Source organism: Ziziphus jujuba, chromosome 1, assembly GCF_031755915.1.
Source record: "Ziziphus jujuba cultivar Dongzao chromosome 1, ASM3175591v1".
Taxonomy (NCBI): domain Eukaryota; kingdom Viridiplantae; phylum Streptophyta; class Magnoliopsida; order Rosales; family Rhamnaceae; genus Ziziphus; species Ziziphus jujuba.
The window spans coordinates 41915433-41935763 of NC_083379.1; the positions used below are offsets into that span (position 1 = coordinate 41915433).

General features: G+C 26.6%; 1 protein-coding gene across 1 annotated transcript; it reads right to left on the reverse strand.

The window, feature by feature from the left end:
- Window positions 1-7518: 7518 nt before the first annotated feature.
- LOC107403286 (transcription factor MYB1) lies at window positions 7519-8988 on the reverse strand. The gene is made up of 3 exons (XM_016010160.4): window positions 8763-8988; window positions 8434-8563; window positions 7519-8320 (listed from the first exon to the last, which is right to left on the reverse strand). Exons 1-3 carry the CDS (start codon window positions 8893-8895, stop codon window positions 7609-7611), a joined length of 975 nt encoding a protein of 324 aa, XP_015865646.2. The 5' UTR covers window positions 8896-8988; the 3' UTR covers window positions 7519-7608.
- Window positions 8989-20331: the final 11343 nt, after the last annotated feature.

The following is a 20331-nucleotide window of genomic DNA, read 5'->3' on the forward strand; positions in this document are numbered from 1 at the left end:
GATTCTAAAAATTTTTTTTTTTTACAGTCCCTCCACAAAATTGTGTCAGGTATAAAACACAAAAGTGCATTTTGGCGAAAAAGAAATCTCTTTAATTGTTCGATGCCCAGCTTTTGTCTTTATCCGTCGGCGCCTTTTGTCCTATATATTCATATTCATTCATTACTTAATCAAATACCAACATTGCACGTTCAAAAGTACTATAGGCAACGGTTCCAATTAAACCAGATTAGATTTGTCCTGTCTCTTGTATTTTCTGGGTGAGGTTCGAACCTATGAGTTTTTTTTCCTGACGAGGTTCGAACCGGCTTATAAATTGGGATGATAATGCTCTAACCATCAAGACTACTATATGACATTTATATATTCAGATCTCATATTTTGAAAAAGTAAAATTGATATTTTTTAGTTTTCTATGTTTATTAAAACAAATTAACATGACCTTTTAGTTATTAGATGATTTTTTTATTTGTTTTATTTATTTATTTTTAGAAAATCAGTATTTTATGATTTTATAATTTTATGAAAATATAATTTTAATCCTTATTGGTTAAACTTAGCATCCAAAATATAATAAATTAATCTAATTTAATATATATAAAAAACTAAAAAAATATTAATGATTTTTTTTTAAAAGCATAATATTTAAGTTTAATTAAAATAAAATTGAAATTGATTTAAATAACATTTATCCATAAAATTAAACTTACTTTTTTTTTCTTCCCCCCTCTCCTCAAATTTGATATAATTACATGAAATTGTATTGTAATTTAATTTTAGTTTTAATGGGTATCATGTTATGAGGATCATAACCTAGCTAGCTACCCGAACATTATTGATAGTCTTTTCAACAAATATATTATTATACTCGGCATGCTTAACTTATTTTAATTTTAAACCGAAGATCAAGTGGAGCAACTTTTGGTTAAAGAATTTATATCTAAAACCAGCCTTTATTCTTTTATCGTTACTAAAACTTTATATTGCAAAAGACACAACTATTACAATCATGCACACAATGTCATTTGGTGTCATAAAGTTAAAACAATTGTTTTCAATTCAAATGGCTATTCTTTTATCGTTAGTAAAACTTCATATTGCAAAAGACACAACTATTACAATCATGCACACAATGTCATAAAGTTAAAACAATTGTTTTCAATTCAAATGGACATTAGTTATAGTTTTCTTAAGTTAAATTATCCTTAGAGTACCTATAGCAGAAAGAGCAAATTGGATTAATATATGCATTTATTTTCCGACTATCCTTTCAGCCTTTATTCTTTAATCATTACTAAGGCTATGTTTGTTTAGTAGCCAGTAAGAAAGTATAGTAGGGGGTAAAGAAATGTTCATTTTAAATTTTACTTCTATTGTTGCGTTATGTCTTATGAGCAAATTATAAAGAAAAAAAAAAATTATAAAATCTATTAAAAAAATAAATTTCTGTGTGGAACAGGTGAAAATTTTCTTTGCCCTTCAATATTTTTTACTTTCAGTATATAATATGATTCTTAAAAGTATTGAGCGGCATCATAGCCAGAGACCCAAAAAAAAAAAAAAAAAAAAAAAAAAAAAAAAAAAGAAAGGAAGAAAAAGACAGACATTTCCATTATAATAATTCATGCACACCTTGTTTTCCGTCCTTCAATTTTTCTTTTTCAGTATATAATATGACTTTTGACAAGTATTGAGCTGGATCCTAACAAAAAATAATAATAATAAAAGACAAGACATTTCCATTATCATACTTCACGTGCACCCTTAAATGAAAATTTTCTTAGCCCTTCCATTTTTCCTTTTCGGTACATAATCTGATTCTTACCAAGTATTGAGATGCATCCTAGCCAAAAATAATAATAATAATAAAGATAGACATTTCCATTATAATAATTCACGTACAAATGTAAATTAAAAAGGAAAAAAAAAAACTGTTTTTCTGAAACTGACTAATTAAGATGATGAAGCATAAATATTATATATAATTCACCAAAATAAAAAATAAAAGTATCGAAGAAAGTTTTAAAATTAATGCATATGAAAAAAAAAAAATACTCCAATATTATTAAAAACGAAGTTAAAAAATAATAATAATAATAAAATAATCTAATCCAATTTATGTTGAAATGTTGATAGGTGCTCGAGACCAAAGCGATCGACGGGTCAAAGAAGAAAGATCCAACACGTTCATAACTGTAGAGCTAGCAGTACTGCCTATTCTCTCTAGACGCTAGATTATCCACCTAATTCAAAATGGTAATTGAATAAATAAATGAAAAGGTACAAAGCAATAATTTCAGTCAAAAAAGAAAAAAAAAAGCATAAATTATAAATCTCTAATACGAAAATTGAGATTTTGTGTTCGACAGATAGTACAATCATACTTTCGGATGCATTAATCAAATCGTCCTATATTCTCTTATTTTATGGGGCCAAAATTTTTTCCCACCAAAAAAAAAAATAAATAAATATTACATATCATTCAATTTTAGAAAGAAAAACATTTATTTGAAATTTAACTCAATATAAGTAATGAAAAAATATATAAAATTTTATTATAATTTTTAAACTCGATCATACATCAATTCATAAATAAAATTTACTACTACCCTTTGATCTTTCGTTTCTCTAAAATCATTTGTAACATATATTGCTAGTGCTACTTTTTATTTTAAAATATCTATCAGCTATATATAAATGATTTTCTCGTCTATAAAAATTAAAAATCATATATTAATATAATAAATATTAAAAAAATCAATTTCTAAGAAAACTAAATTCTAAAATAAAACAATACAACATTTAAGATCTATAAACAAACAAGCATAGTTATAAATAACAAAATAGAAATAATTCACAAACATGTTTTTCTCTTCTTGAATGAAAAGAAAAAGCAAAAACATTAAAAGCAAATCACTTGATTTCTTATATAGAAACAATTGAAAAACTAAAAGACTGACTACGAAGTCAATATGTAAGAAGAACAATTATTATTTATGGTTTTTCTTTCTTTTTTGGACAATTTTTTAATTTGTTTATTATCTATTTATCCTAGATTGTGAGGCATAAATTGGATAAAGATGTGCAGTTTTGTTTATAGTTAGATTAAATTAGGAGATAATTACAAATTCTTGGATTTAGTATTTTAATTGGAGTCAAAAAGAAAAAAAAAGATAATATGGCTTTGACACAAAAATACAAAAAAAAAACAAAAACAAAAAATGCATAGTGATCGATTACGTCACGAGCATTGATATTTTTAGTAAAAGAAACATAAAGAAAATAATTCAAATTGTAGCAAAAGATGGAAAAATAAAGGGTGGCATACCTAGTAGTACCTACAATTAATATTTTTTATTTAATTTTTCTTTATTATAAAAATTTAAACAAAATTAAATAAATCAAAATTCAGGCTCAAGTTCCATCTCCGTAATTTTACTCGATCAGGATTAACTGTTTGCACTATTTAAATTGTTTAAGCAATTCATAGAGGAGGACATTAGTCCGGTTAGGACGGACCCACCTCCGGTACAGTTGCCCTCCCTTCTAATTTTTTTTTAAAATAATTTTCTTTATCATTTTTAATATCTTCTTCTATTCTTCTTTTAAGGTGCCCCCCTCATTTTATCTCCCAACTAGACTTTTGCTTTTTATTTTTATATATATTTTTAAAAAATTTTTCTTCCAATTATCTACTTTTTTATTTCTTACTTTTCTTCAATTTTAATTGTTTAATATAATAAAAATATTTATCTATTAGTGTTTAGTAATACACCACTTTTCTTTCCAGACTAATTTAGTAATATAAAACTTACAATTTGTATTTAAATACAATTATATTAACTTAAAAAACATGTTTATTATTATTATTATTTATGTTTTTAATTTTTTTTTCTAAGTTTCAAATTCTATACTTTAGTTAATTAATTCCTAATAATTTTTTTTTTCTACTTCTTTTGCTTTTAGCAGTATGTTTAATTTCTTTTAATAAAATTTAATCAATTTTTTATGATTGCCAAAGCAGTTAAATTATATTTTTCCTCTCTTTTTTTTTTTGGGGTTAGTGAAAATTTTAATTAGTTTAATTACGATATAACAAAATAATATGTCATTTTATTATATATTTCTATAGCTCAAAAACAAAAATTGAAAACAATTTACTCTATTGTTTTAATGGTGCCTCCCCTGAAAATTTTATCCAGGTCCGTCGCACATTAGATGGCTATAGAAAAATGAAAGAGAGAGATTTTTATTTTTTATTTTTTAGTAAATAGAATTATCTTATTAAACAAAATGCCACCAACGACAAAAAGGAGGAAGCCAAAGTCATTCACGTCCTTTCTCCATCCGGGAACAATGACGATTACAATAAAAAACAAATTTTGCAAAGTGATGAGCAGCTTTATTAGTAGATCCACGTGAATTATGAGCACAAGAAAATTGGCGTTCTGACTGTAACGTCGATCGAATGGCTCAACGAGGAAACAATCGGCTGCTAAGAGTGGAGGATCCAACAACAGTCTAATTCACCGATCAAAACATAAACATATATCATCCTATGGGATTAAATTTAAAAACGTAAAAAAATAAGAGTAAACTGCTTTTAATACCTTAGTTTGTAGGGTTTTCCAATTTACGCCTTCAACATTCAAGAACGGCAATTTAAATTTTTAATTTTTAATTTATTATAAATTAATTCAATTATCAATCGAAATCGAAACAAATAAATTGATAGTAATATCATCCAAAAATTTATGATTGAGGTTATGAAAAAATAAATTGGGATATTGATCAATTAGGATAAAACAGCTATATAGATGAAACTGTTAGCAATTTATATGGTAAAAATTGAAATTAATTTATAATAGATTTAAAAATTGAAGATTTAAATTTTTATTTTTAAAAATTGAAGATCTAAATCATAAAACTTTAAAAATTAAAAATACTAAATTGCAATTAACTCAAAAAATATTTTCTTCCTAGATGATTAAAGGCTAAAGTTACCATATATTTAATTTGGTTCTCTTTCCACTTAATAGGAGTATCTATAAATAATTATTAATATTAAAAAAAAAAATAAAACCCTTAAATTGGTAATATGTAAGTAAGCATTGTTGGTGGGTCAGCCTTTCTTTAAGTATTATTAGTGGTTTCCTGAAGTGGCTGCAGTTGTAAAGTTGTGATTGGAGATAGAAACGTCATGTTGGAGATCTTTCATGTCTTACCCAAGAATACAAAAATAATTTGTTGTATACAATATGCTTCACCCCAACGACCACACCAATTGATGGAAATTATTAATATTTTGATTTTAAGATGACAATCATATCAAATTTTCACCAAAAATAACGTTAGTACATATATTCAACAAAAAGAAATTCATGTGGCTACAGATTCGATATTGGGGATGATGATTTTGAAACAAGACAAGTTAGATCCCTACACTGATTTGACTGCATGCGGTGGTGACGAACGTACGTTTACTTATATATAATACACGTATAAAGAATTTGACGGCCTATATTTTTTTCCCAATTATTTTGAAAACGATTTGCGATATAATTCATATTTTCTAAAACAGAGATAGTGGAACTATAATAATATATTACCAGTTTATCCAAGAATTAATATTTTTCATGTTCGTTTGTTGGAATTAGAGAACTGTCATATAGATATATAATCATACGGCAAACAAACACAATGAGAATCAATTAAGGTGAACTTAATTAATAAATTATTTGCATCTATATCTGGTAGATTATAGGTTCAAAATATCAAAAATGAATGATTTATTGTAATGGTAAGAAGAATGTCATTGTAAATGACAAAAAAAAAAAAAGAAAGAAAAGAGCAAATTAAATATATGTAGTTGGTATAAAGAAAACAAAAGGATATCCTTTTTAAGTCTTAGGTGCACTGAAACTAGTAGCCCCTAAATTATGGAAACTAATTTAAAAAATAAGAAACAATAATCTTACAATTACCATCGAATTATGAGCACCACTACCTACCATAGTTGCTTGGCTTAAACAATATATGTATATATATATATATATATATATAGAGTTCATTAACGATGGGAATATTCATATATTTTTATCGTACGAATATTAATATTAACAATAATTTTTTTAAAAATTATTATTTTTAAACGGTATAGTATGAATCGTTTACACAATAAAATTTTACTATATATATATATATGTATAGCTATAGAGAGAAAGAGAGAGAGAGACTTAAATGAGAATTTTAATATAAAAGTTAATATGAGATTTTTTTTTTCTGTGCTTAAATTATATTATGAATTGAAATTTAAAATTATATTTATTAATTATCAGATCTTTTACTTTTCATAAATAAAATTTTAATATTGTCACTAAATTTATATTTGGCAAACTTTTTAGGTTTTAAATTTAACTATTTCTATGATACAATAATTATCAAGAATAAATTTTAGTTTAATAAAATAAAATTAACATGGACTGTTATATATATATATATATACATTCTAAATTAGTTTGTTGCACTGACTATTTCAAGCGGGTTTATAAAATTTAATAATATTGCAAAATTAGGCCAAATTTGTACATATATTTCCCATTTAATTTCGAAATGACGAATTGATTACCACTCTTTTGTGAAGTCTTTCTCTGCTTTCCACCCAAAATAAAAATAAAAAAATAAAAAAGGTCTTTCTATGCTTACATCATTAATAATTCTCGACAACGATCCAATGTTTTGTTCACCACTAGTATTGACAGTGAAAGAGTTCAATTTCTGAAACGAAATTTGAACAGCATTAATTTTTGTTCATTTGCTTAACAATAATAATCTTGGTCATAAATTCTTTCCTATTGAGATTTATGTTTAATATGTCAACCTCTTAATTCAGTATTTCTGTATAAAAGAAAACTCTTTTATATATGGATTTAGATTATATAAAAAAAGACTGGCAAATGAGATGTTATATACTGCCTCCAAATTAAATGAATCTATTTAAAGAAAGTATTGTATTGACTAATTTAATGTGCCCTCTCCCACATACAAAAATAGGATATTAAACCAAAAGGGGAAGAGATTTTGTTTCATATCAACTACAAGACTAAGTAATTCTCAAAGCTGAATAAAAAAGTAATTAAATTAAAAAGAGAAATTATATACACAGCGGAAGAATATTTATGATTATTAATTAATTACATATATTTTATTAAATTTAAAAAAAAACTTTTGAAGAAAATTTTACTTCTAAATTTTTTTTTTATAATGTTTAAATAAAACTTTTAAAAGTAAATAACTAGTTTGACATTTTTTATTTTTTTCATATTTTATTAGTTTGATAAAATATTTAGACAAAATCATTAAAAATGCTTCTAGTTTAATTATTATAATCAGCAAAATAGATATAGCAATTTAGCTATACAGAGATGGTGAAGAATTTTAATCCAAGATACAATAAAGTGTATAAACATAAAAAGTGACTCATTTTTCAAGAAATTAAACATCATAGTCAACATCACAAAGACATGAGAGTGGCACGGATTTTATTATTTAGACATGATTACACGCAACATTATGTTTTGGTACAATAATATTATGACCTTAAATTGATTAGTCTTGCAGCCAATCGAATACATGAGGGTCAACTACAGAAGTCGTGGACTCTAAATCCACCTCATACAGCATATGATCTTGGGAAAACAAAAGGTTTTGATGATGATCAGATTTTGGAGACGATGATTGACCTGTCTCAAATTCACTACTAGTCGTAGCAATATCGATATTATTATCATCTTCTCCTCCATTATCCAAATTATAAGTTAGGTGCAAGAAATCAATATTGCTGGGAAAGTCCGAGAGGAAATTCTCATCCAACTCAAAATCCATCATGAATTCCGAGGAGTTATTTTCATCTGAAAGGAGTGCCAATGAGCTGGGTTGAAGGTCCACCACCCCTTGATCGTGGTTGGCTTGGTCAATATCCACACATGGTGGTGGAAATACTGGTGCTGGTTTACCATTAGTGTCATCATGATCATGATTGTCAATTTGATTAAGTTTTGGAAAATGATGGGGGACGAGTACTGCTTTGGTGCACCTTGATGCCTTGGTGCGCACCACATGTGAATTAATTGAATTGGACCCTTTTGACGGCTGGATAGTTGAGTGTCTCACAGTTTGAGGCGAGATTTTTGCCTTTTCGTTACGACATGTCGTATAACTTGAATTATTACCTTTAATTTTCTTCCCAATATTTGTGTTCCAATAATTCTTGATTTCATTGTCTGTTCGGCCTGGAAGCCGCCCAGCTATCAAAGACCATCTGCATTATACACACATATAGAATAATATAAAATACAGTAGAACTAAGTGATAATGATAATAATAAAACTAAGCGAATATTTAATACATAATTAAATTAATTATAAATTAAACCTGTTGCCCAAGAGTTTGTGAAGTCTGATAATTAGCTCCTCTTCATCACGGCTAATGTTTCCTCTCTTTATATCAGGGCGAAGATAATTCAACCATCGTAGCCGGCAACTTTTCCCACATCGCTTTAACCCTGAATATATATATATATATATAAACCATTTTTAATTTCTTACTTAATTAGTCCTACTATAGTGACTTACAGTAGTGGGCTTGCACGGTTACCATATTATCACCATAGTGTATGGAGAAAAAGAAGGCAGGAAATAATAAAAAGATGAAATTAGCTCTCTCTCTCTCTATATATATATATGTAGATCAGTATAACTAACCTGCTCTTTTGGGAAGGTTTCTCCATTTGCCTTCACCATAGATTCGAATGTGGTCAGTGAGAATTTTGTCTTCCATAGCGGTCCATGCTCCTCTATTTAAGCCTTCCTTTGAACAACAAGGACTCCTTCCCATCACTCTCTCTCTCTACTGGTTTTCTAATTTTGTTTTAAGACTGAGAGAGAGAGAGAGAGAGAGTGAAGCAAAGTCTTTATTCTGAAGTTTTAGGTCTTCTAGTTGTTTCCTATATATACTACAAGCATCCTAAGATCTTTAAGCAACCCCACACAATTTCTATCATCAAGTTAGTTTCATTTCAATTTTTACTCTAAAAATCAAATTGAAAATTAAAAAAAATGGTTAAAAAAAAAAAAAAGTCCCAATTGTTCTGAAAGTGTTTAGGTTGCACTGCATGTGCAAAATGGGGACCATCGTTTTGCCTAACAGTTTCAAATAATAAAGCTGACGCAAATATATATATATATATATATATATTTAAAAAATAATTAAATATGAAACATGATTCTTCACTTTGACATATTTGATATGTTTTTTTATTTATTTAAATATTAATAAAATTCAACAGGCAAATGGAATGCGTTCACCTGCCCTTCTAGAGCAGCGACTTAAATCTTCTAGGGCTGCATACATATGAATATATATATATATATATATGCATTTTTTATTTTTATTTTTATTTTTTTGGTTTTTTCATATGGACCTAACTTTCTGAGTCTCCTTGAATGTTGGTTGAAAAAAATCCAGTCAATACTACGCTCCAACTTGCATATGGAAAACGTTCTCTTTATTAATGTATCCTACGTCTTTGGAGAAGGTACAGATATTATTTTTTTTGGTGAAGGAGAAGTTACAGACTTGCCCTGTCTCTATATTCTAGGAGCATCGTTCCGTAAATTTACATATGACGTGCACATGTTAACTGACACTTTTGAGAATTATTGGGCCATTGGCCTTTTATAATTTCTCTACCTGTCTACTAGCCCTACTACGACTCCTTTACATATTTGTTATTTTGTCTTGTGTACTATTCACATTATAAAAATTAATTATCGGTAATTAGTTATAAAGGTATTATTCGTAATTAGTTATTAAGTATCAATTTAGCATAGAATTAATATTTAGAATATTATAAAAGACAGCATTTGTAAATCCTAGTTACAAACATATATACAGCTATATTAATCTTGTTAATTACTTCTATATGGTTATTAAATAGCAGAATTGCTATAAGTTATTAATTTTCCATAGAAATTAATTAACTAGAAACCAATATAAAAAGGTTCCGGATGCTTATCTATTTTTTTATTTATTAAAAATATATATTATTATTATTATTTTATTGTTTATAATAATTTCCTCCATTCTGATCTGATGCCTTAAATTCATTATCATTCATATGATGCGAGTGAAATACAAATTAAGCCAATTCACATACTACTAAAGTGTAAGACAATTAATATTACAGCGCATAAATTATTAACATTTTGCATAAGTGAAAATGAGAGTAGCCTTAATGCAGTAGCTAGCTGCTCGGCATTCATGCTTGCCACCTAATTGTGCATGACAATTGTACAAACATGGTCTACTTAGAGGGAGTCACCATAGATGTATGCATGAACACTGAGACATGCATACATAATATATATGTCTATATAATATTCGATAATTTGCTTTGCATGATACTAGGAAAATAAGAAAATCAAACATTTAATTTACGGTGTGGAATGTGGCCCTGGAGGATACAATATTGATGTATATAATAATCCGAGAAGCGTGTGGGGGCTACAAAGCAGGGATAAATGAATGATAAATCGAGCACCAAGCAACCTACTTGTCATTATATAGAGGCGGCTGCTATCATTCCGCCACTCGCAGACAAAGACCAAGAAAGAGACATGCATATTTCTCTCTCTCTCTCCTCTCTCGTCTCTTTCGGAGTGTACTATCACTCTTTCCCGTCAAATTATATATGTATCTCCTGTGACTCCATCATTCACATGCATCCACATAAATTACACATAAAAATATATTATATATGAATTCATATTCAATCATATATATCTATATATGTATATATATATGTATGTATGTTTTTATCAACTTCAAGTAGTAGTTAATATAATTGTCCGATGTCGATTATGACTACAAGAAAAATGCTAATAAACAACAGGCAGTTTATCTGTAGAATCGATGGTCCTATAAGCACAATAGGACAATTCCAGGGAGTCGACTAAAATTGCTTTCCACGATGGTTACAACCTTTAATCGTCTTGGGAAAATAGATTAACAAAAAAAAAAAAAAAAACAAAACAAAAAAACCAAAAAGAAAAAAGGAAAAAAGAAAAAGAAAAAAAGAAAATTGTTTGTGTAATTGTCGTGGATCGTTGCGACTATCCAGTTGATCGAGTCAAGATGAGAAAAGGACGACGGCCGCATGGAATTATACGACGGCTAACCTTTTTGAAATCCTGACTTTTCCACACTGTCAGGAACCATAGAATGGATCCACGGCAGTGGCGATTCCATGACTTCTATTCTGTTGTCAACCATCCCGTTTTGCTTTCCAAAGCGGCTTAATTAAAATGATTCCAGGTAGGCTATTTTGATATCATGTACATCACTACTTTATTGATTTCGAGCTTTCACATCATTGAATTACTTTTACTTACCTTTTTTTTAGTCATGGTAATAGATGGAAAGTGGGTTGATATCCTCATATTTACTAATACTTATCTATGCTATGTAAAATGTGCAAAAATTTTAATAACAGAGTATCTTTATAAAAAATGATATTTGTTATTAGTAATAACCTTCATTAGTAGAATTTATATTTATATATAAGTTATTAATAGGTTAATATTAAAGTTCATTTTTCCACTCAAGATTCTAGTTTTTAAAAAGTCCAAACAGATTTAAACGCAACCAAAAATCTAATTTGATTTTTTGAGCAGATATTTAAATTGTATTTAAGGATTTTACTCTGATTGTTATAGCAATTTTCTTTTCTAATTAATAGATATAAAGAGCTGATCAATGTCTGCTCTCCGTGCGGTGGAGTAGCTGATTACCAATTGAAAATATGGTTTGATATTTGATTCGACAGTTATTATTCATTATAAACGCATAGATTTGGTTGATACACAATTTATGTAGAAAATAAATAATAATGGTAAATTTATGCGTCGGATTATTTTTTTCTTTACTAAAAAATTAAGCATAAAAAATAAATCAATATATATATATATAACATATTGAGTAACTATCTAATATATATATATATATAGAGTGAGGTTGCAGTGTGGACTGTCTACATACAGATCACATCAAAGTCGATTTTTTTTTTAAAAAGCATCGGCTTTGCTGTTACGTACGCAGAGCAAAACCAATGTTTTTTTTTTTTTTTAAAATATCGGTTTTGATACAGATCTGCATGTGACCAGACCGCATTATAGAACTACCCTATATATATATATATATACACACATATGCATATATATTAAATTTGTGCAGGTCACCATCTTAAACGACAGTACTTACAATATTGTACTACTATAACCTTTTTTTTTCATTATTGAACTCCTCGTGTGTGTGTATATATATATATATATATATATATATTTTTTTTTTTTTTTTGTGCCGAAAAATTAAAGTGTATTCTTTGAATAATATATACAAGTTGAGATGTAGGCTTTTCTAAATATATGCATGAGTAAAAGGGGGGGGGGGGGGGGGGGAAACAAAAGAAAAAAAAGAGAGAGAATTTTGAGTAGCCAATCGATTCAATCAAATTAAAATTCCAAAAGTTTTGCGACATATTAAGATCCATGTATCTGAACTTAATAGCTGTGATATATATATATATATATATATATACATGTATACTTTTTTTTACAACCACTTGAAAAGTTGGTAACTGGGTTTGGTTAAATCATACTTTTGGTGGTTGATATTCATAGATGGCAGCAATGAAAAATGTTAATTAATTCATCACGTACGCTTACTTGTTGCTAAAAGAGGATAAAATAAACTATAAAGTCTGATATTGTTGTTTAAAGTGCTGTCTCTCATACAAAATGTGAGTAATAAGACTTTCACTTTAAATATACTATCCCAAAAACAAAGTTCCAAACTACGTATAATCAAATTCTGTCATTTTTAAAAAGTGTGTTTTTTGCCAATTGACAAAGAGGTTTTCCAGTCTTTTATTTATTCCTTATATAATAATATATTTGCTAGCCCTTATTCTTCGCATCAGACAGGGTAGTTTGTAACTTTGTAATTTGTTTCTCACTCTGCTTTTTCCCTCTATTTTACTTTCCATCAATTAAACACCCTTATTAAATAAAGTGTACGTCCATTGAGAAAATATTAATATATAAAAAATAAAAAATAAGTGTATGCCAGGCAGTCCATCGGTAAATAATTAATAACTTTTGGATCCAGCCCTTTTTTTTGTTTTTTTTTTTCCCGTGCCTATAATTGAATAATGAATTTAACTTTTCGTGTGATTTATGAAAGTGGTAAAAGTCATCATAATCGTTGGACGAATGAAAATTCAAACAACCACATCAAGTAAAAGCCAATTTTGTTCACTAATGATAATAAAATTAAAAAAATTATTTAATAATAATTATCACCCAAGGAAAAAAGAAAAATTGTACTAATGAAAAAGGTACTATCCCACATATGAATAGATATTCTAATTTTATAAAATTAAAATATAATATAAATTATTAAAATAAAATGATCACTTATATTTTATTTTAACTTTTTTGTGCAGTATAAAATTAACATTTGATATATAAAATTGGTTTTTATTATAACTTTATAAGCCCTCAATATATAGTAGTCAATAAATTGCAAATGAACGTATTTTTTTTGAAAAAAAAAATTGTTTCGTATTGATTTTAATTGTATAAAAGAAAAGTGTTTTATTGATGAGGGAAAAATCTTAAAACACGTATTATGCAAGTAAAAAAAAAAAAAAAAATTGGTTGGAAAAAAAATTTTCAAACTTTTTTTTCAAATGTATATGAAAAAACCTTTTTTATTTTATTCTATTATTATTTTAATTATTTATTATTTTCGATTTCTTAATATATAAAGCTATTATGATCTTAATCTCTATGATGTATATTAGAAACAGCTGATTTTAATATACATTTAATACGTATATATTTTTTATTTTTTTATTATAATATATTATATATATTTATATATCAAGTTTATAAACTTCTCATTTATATATTTTTTGACCTAATTTTTCTTCGTGTTTTTGAATAAATAAAACTATTTAAACATGTACCTACAATATATGTATTTTTATCGTTCTTTAACCAGAGAGACACTAATTACATCGTATTTCAAATAAATTTCTCTAGCGTTTATAACAAATTCTCTTTCTCTCCCTCTTTCCCTTCTTATTCTTCTTTGTTAATTTTTATTTTTTACACAGAAAGTAATGGTCAAGTTGGATACCTCAATGATCTAATTTGTGTACCTTTGGAACCAAAAATTAATTGAAAAAGTTAAAAAGAGAAAAATTAGACTGATTGTATAGTCAGAAAAGCAAATTTGGATCGTAGTATCTATTAATTCATAATTAAGGTGTAAAGATCAAATTTGCAACCACTTTGATTTTACTCAACGAACTTTCTTTGTAGAACACGCAGTTCACCTATAAACAAAACGTTTGGCAATTCTAATTGACCTGTCTACATAAGTATACTCCTATACAGGCAAAGGTTATCATTAAATTTGAGACTAAAACCAAGCTTAATTTGACACGGTAATAAATTTATTCATGCTACTACTTCTCAGTTCTCATAAATATATATATTTATATCAATAATAATACTAAAAAAGGTCTATGCATATATAATGCAAGTCCATATCAACCAAATTTAACTATTTAATTGAACATAATAATTAAAAAAAAAAAAACATTTGATTAATTATTCAATGTACAGATAGTTCGGAATGCCACTAATTGGGATTTACCTTCAATCTCGATGATGTCACGAGGATTTCATGAAAATGAGAGAATCATACTTTTTGAGTATATCAATGCAAACACATATTTGACACATCATGATTTGGCGGCAATATGTTGCTGTTTTATATTTTCTCTTTATATTTATATTATATATAGAGGCTGCTAATTAGTGAGTACTCTAGCTGTAACTTTTGACCCATCAGCCAAATTTGATTAGCCTTGTGAAACATACATTCTAAAGTTTACATATTACTGTATTGCGGCGGCAACAACAACAACAATAATAATAATAATACTAATCAAATTATTTTTCAAATTTATTTATTAAATGATAAAGTAGATGATGCATTAATATTTAATTAGTTTATTTTTTATAATTTATTTATTTATTTAAAAATATATTTATCTATATTTAAATTATATGAATATGCTAATAAATAATATCTTAACAAATATTATTTAGTAAATAAATTTAATAAATATTTTATTATTTATAATATTAGTGATGAGAATAAAAGTAGAAAAGAAAACATATAATCAAAAAAATAAAAGTAAAAAATATATAATGAAATTAATAGGAAAAAGAATCCTTTTTGGTTTGTAATTTTGATTTAAGAAGCAACAAATTCCATCAAACTTAGGTGGTGTTTGGTTACTGGAGTCCACGAATGGAATGGATTGAACAAATTCTAAAGGAATGTTCATTCCTTTGTTTGGTTGATCAAATCTGTGTGAGAATGGCCATTCCATTCCCATCTTGATTCCATCAAAACATAAGAATGGGATTCCTCTCTGTGGAAGTAGGAAAAACCCATTCTATTCCTTAATTGGTATGAGAAAGACCATAAAACCCTTGCAAAATAATTTTTATATGTTTTTTATCTATTATTTTTATTATTATATTCTCTTTCTAATTTTTTTCACTCCATTTTTTCTCGCTAAACTTCTCACTCTACTTTGTCTCTCTAAATTTTTGAATCAATTCCACCCTTAAATCTTATTCCATTTCTTTTCATTCTACTGTCTATCTATTCCATTCCATGCCCTCATAATTCTTACAACTAAATTACAATCTTAGTATGGATATACACGTATTTGAATGTGATGGCCCTTATTCTTCGGCCGATCCTCCAAGACTAGGGGTCTGAGATTATTGTGGGTCCACTAAATTTGATATTTGACTTTTACTTCTACATTGTAAATTATTTTTATAGCACACTGGTGATATCGATCATATTTCAATTAATATGAAATGTCGGTTTAGAATATGAATAGAGCTAGATTCCACGAAGAAAAGGAGGAAAAATTGGTTGTCACCACTAATCATCAAGTGCTTCTAGATGCATTGCCAGGAAATGTATACGTACACATATAAATATACATATAATATACAATCAATTATTGATCTAATAGACTATGTAACTTACTCTGTGAAGTATTATCAAAAAACTTACTTTATGAAGGACTACGTAAGCATGGATTTGGTAAACTATTATTATTTTTTGGGTTGAATTTTAATGACGATATTAATTAACAGTATTTATTTTTATTTTTACTTTTACTTTTTAATATTAAAAATATAATACGAGAAAGGTAAATCTCTAAGTTTTGCACCACCATATTTATCGGATTGCTGATATGAATCTTGCTAAACAATAGGAACGTGAAAATTTTTAGGATGTCGATATATTACCAGTCAAAAATACTTCAATGCTTAAGTAAGTGAAATGTTTTGGATGTGAAAGTGTAATTAAGGTTACAAAATGAGTGGCATACCTGTATGCAAAAATAAGGAAATATTTACACACTTTGACTTTATGTTAATTTGACACTGTGAAATTAGAAATTATTTATCCACATGAAAATTAGCTCACCAAACTTTAATGGGTTGAACCACAAAAATCATATTTTAAAAAAGTATGGTTCCAAAGAGAATAAACTAATACGGCATCCTATGTAAAATCAAATACCCAGACCGCACATGAGAAGCTATCCCAACAAGATGCCTAACATATGTCTCGGATATTCCAAGGCAAGCAATTTTAGGCACTATAAAAAGCACAACCGTGAATCGACCTCTGAACAACTCCAAGCCTTAACAAGTCCGAGAATACATTCACTAGAGAAATGAAGCCACATCCAATGCAAAGATACTTGTCACGATTAAGGGATCTCATATGGCTAGGTTGCACAAAGCTCGGCCATTTCTACTTATAGTCAATTTTGGCTTGGAATTATGATTCATCAGCCAGTATAAATCATACCACCATAGACTGCTGAAATTTTCGTTAAAAAAAATAAATAAATAAAAAAGATTGAAAGTTTTTGCATTACAGTTTCACACATAAACTTCATGACTAAACGGAATTCTTCATATATACACCATATGAACTGTCTTCAGCTGGTTCGAGTTGTGTCTCTTTAACTTAGTGAAAAACAGTATCAAAAGAAGAAGAAAAAAAAAATTGGTGAAAAATTGTATGTAAACTACATTTAATGAATCTCTCATATACCATTTTGCTAGGCACCGAAGCTTTTACATTTTTGCGATTTTACTAGTCTGATCAGCCCAAATAGGCCCACTAAGAAAGCTACATTTTATTTTTTATTTTTTATTTTTGGTTTATACATAATTATATGTCTAATAAATTCTAGTTATTACTAACAAATATTTGAAATAAGCAAGATATATACAACTTAGTAAAAAAAAAGAAAAAAACATAAAACAAAAACCAAACAAGTTAGGTGTAGTTTGGTAATATGGTCCATTTTTTTTTTTTTGTAATATCTTTTTATGAAATTTATTGTTAATGGTAGTGTTATAATTTGTTAGAAATCTTAAACAATTATTAATTTGAAAAAAAATAAATTTGAAGTTGTATTCAATTCGCTATTTCTTTTCTTCCTTAACTCTATAGCAAATCTATATGCCTAACAAACTCTATCTATTATTAGATAACATTTAACATATGTAAATTACACAAAATTAGGTAGAAAAATAAATAACATAAATTAAAAACCAACCAAATTACCAAATAAAAAATTTGCACCTTAACTTTCAATTCTCAAGTATATAAAAGAGACCTGACTTTAAAAAAAATATTGAGGACAATTTAATAATGAGGTCCTCTGGGGATTGTCCAACTGATAATGACCACCGGAAATAACTGTTAGGTTCTAATTTAAAGCATGATGATGTATTCTTTTCCAATGTTTTAAATTTCTATATCAATAAAAATATCAGGAATTAAAATATAAAAATATTTATGAAAATATAAAAAAATTATCAAATATTAATAAAAATTTATTTAAAAAATTACAAAATTTTTATTTAAAAAATAAAAATTTTTATTAAAATTTAAGATTAGCTAAATTAATTAATTAATTAATTATTAAATAAACTGTAAAAATGATAAAAATACTGAATAGTTATTATATTTTTATTAATAATTTGATTTATAGTAAGTTTTAATAATTATAAATATTAAATTTTTTTATAAAAATATGAAAAAAAAAATATTTGATAAAATTATTCTTTAATTCAAATATATAAAATAATTATTGCAATTATATTGTATTTCATAAATATGATTACAATATTATATATAACTTTTAAATGGTTGAAAATTATTATTTTTTTTATTTTTATTTTAAAATATAAAATGGGAGAAATAATTATTAAAAGATATATTTATTATATGGTTAAAATTAAATTAAATTATATACTAGACATGTAGGGTATTGTCCATCCAAATATATATATATATATTATATGACTAAAATTAAATTAAATTATCCAGAATGTAGAACGTACTGAGAATGAATTGTTCTTTTGTACAACGTCACTCGACATGCATGGACCATTCCGAATAGATATATACACACCATTTTGTTTAGGGATGCAGCGATGATCTTATAATAATAATATTTTATATGATAAACTATCTCATCTAAATAAATTTTTACATTAAAAAATTATGAATTTCATTTTAAAAATATTTCATCTCTTGAATTAATAAAGATGCAGTGATGATCTTATAATAATAATAATAATAATAATTTATACGATAAACTATGTCATCTAAATAAATTGTCATATAAATAATTATTAATTTCATTTTAAAAATAGCCCATCTCCTTAATTAATCAATAAAATAAAATAAAATCTAATTAATTGCTTATAGAATTAAGGTAGGTCCTATACACATGTTCGATGAGCTGTTATTTTTTCCATTTAAGGTTTTAATTAAAAAAATAGAAAATATATTTAAATATGATATGGTATTATTAAAATTATATAGCTTACCATATAAACAATCCGAGGTTTTTACCACAATCTTAATATACTCTCTCTCTCTCTCTATATATATATATATTTTGTTTTAGCATTCATATTATTAAATGTTGACATAAGATTAAAAGTATCTTCAATAAATTTATAGATTGTAATTTATATAATACGTAGTTAAAAAATTTCTAATCTATTTGATATGATTTTACTTGATAAATATTCAATTTTAAAATTGATTTTCGATGGTTCTGTTTAAATGCCATAATTATTAGTAATATGTTTTATTTTTTTAAATAAAATAATAATTATTGATAATATTTATCTATTTATTTTTTTCTTTTAAAAAAATATATTATATTTTTAATAATTATTATTTTAAAAATTAGCATATTTGCATTTGGAAATTCATTGAAATTGACACTTTACTTACATATTTCTTACATCATTGGCCCCTTTTAAGTTTTCTGTCAAAACAAAAGGAAAAAAACTTTACTGTTTTGAATATGTGCTGCATATGATATTTACAAAGGGCATTTGGTGTCTTTTACATTTTCTTTCTTAAGTAATTGTCCAAATATGGGATTTATATTTTCTCTCTTAACTAATTGTCTTTGACAAAGGGCATTCGATTTTGTTCAGCTCCTGATCTTTGTCCACTGATGCACTCCCGTTTCCATTTGCCAAAAGCATATATATATATATATATATATATGGGATCCATGGTCCTTGCCAGCGACGTAGTTTTTTGACACGCTAATTAATTAATTTAATTAATCCTAACTCCTAATTTTTCATCTTTCTCCTTTTCAATTGCCAATTGGTTCATATGCGAAGATTACAAAATTCGGAGATATTGTGGAATGCAGAGCCATCCACTGTTGTTCCTTGCTTTCTCTCATCCACCACCATTTTCAATCACTGCTGATGCCGTTTCCTCTCTTTATATATTTATATATTTAGAGAAGAAGAAGAAAGAAGAATGGAGAAAAGGAGGGTATTACGGATCTCACCATTTACATTTTTTTTCAAAATTTATTATGCTTGTGAATCACTTGGTTGGGTTTTCTTCACCTTTTGGCTTCTTTTTTTTTTTTTCTTTTTTTTTTGGGAAACATTTTTCATTTGGTTTGGGAGGACTTGAAAAAGCACCAAATGCACAAATGGGATACTTAGTAAAAATGAGTTTCAATCTTCTTCCAGTAAACGACGTCGTGGAAAAAAGCAAAGAGAAAGTGGGATTAGGAACAGGAAGTCAATTGGCGAT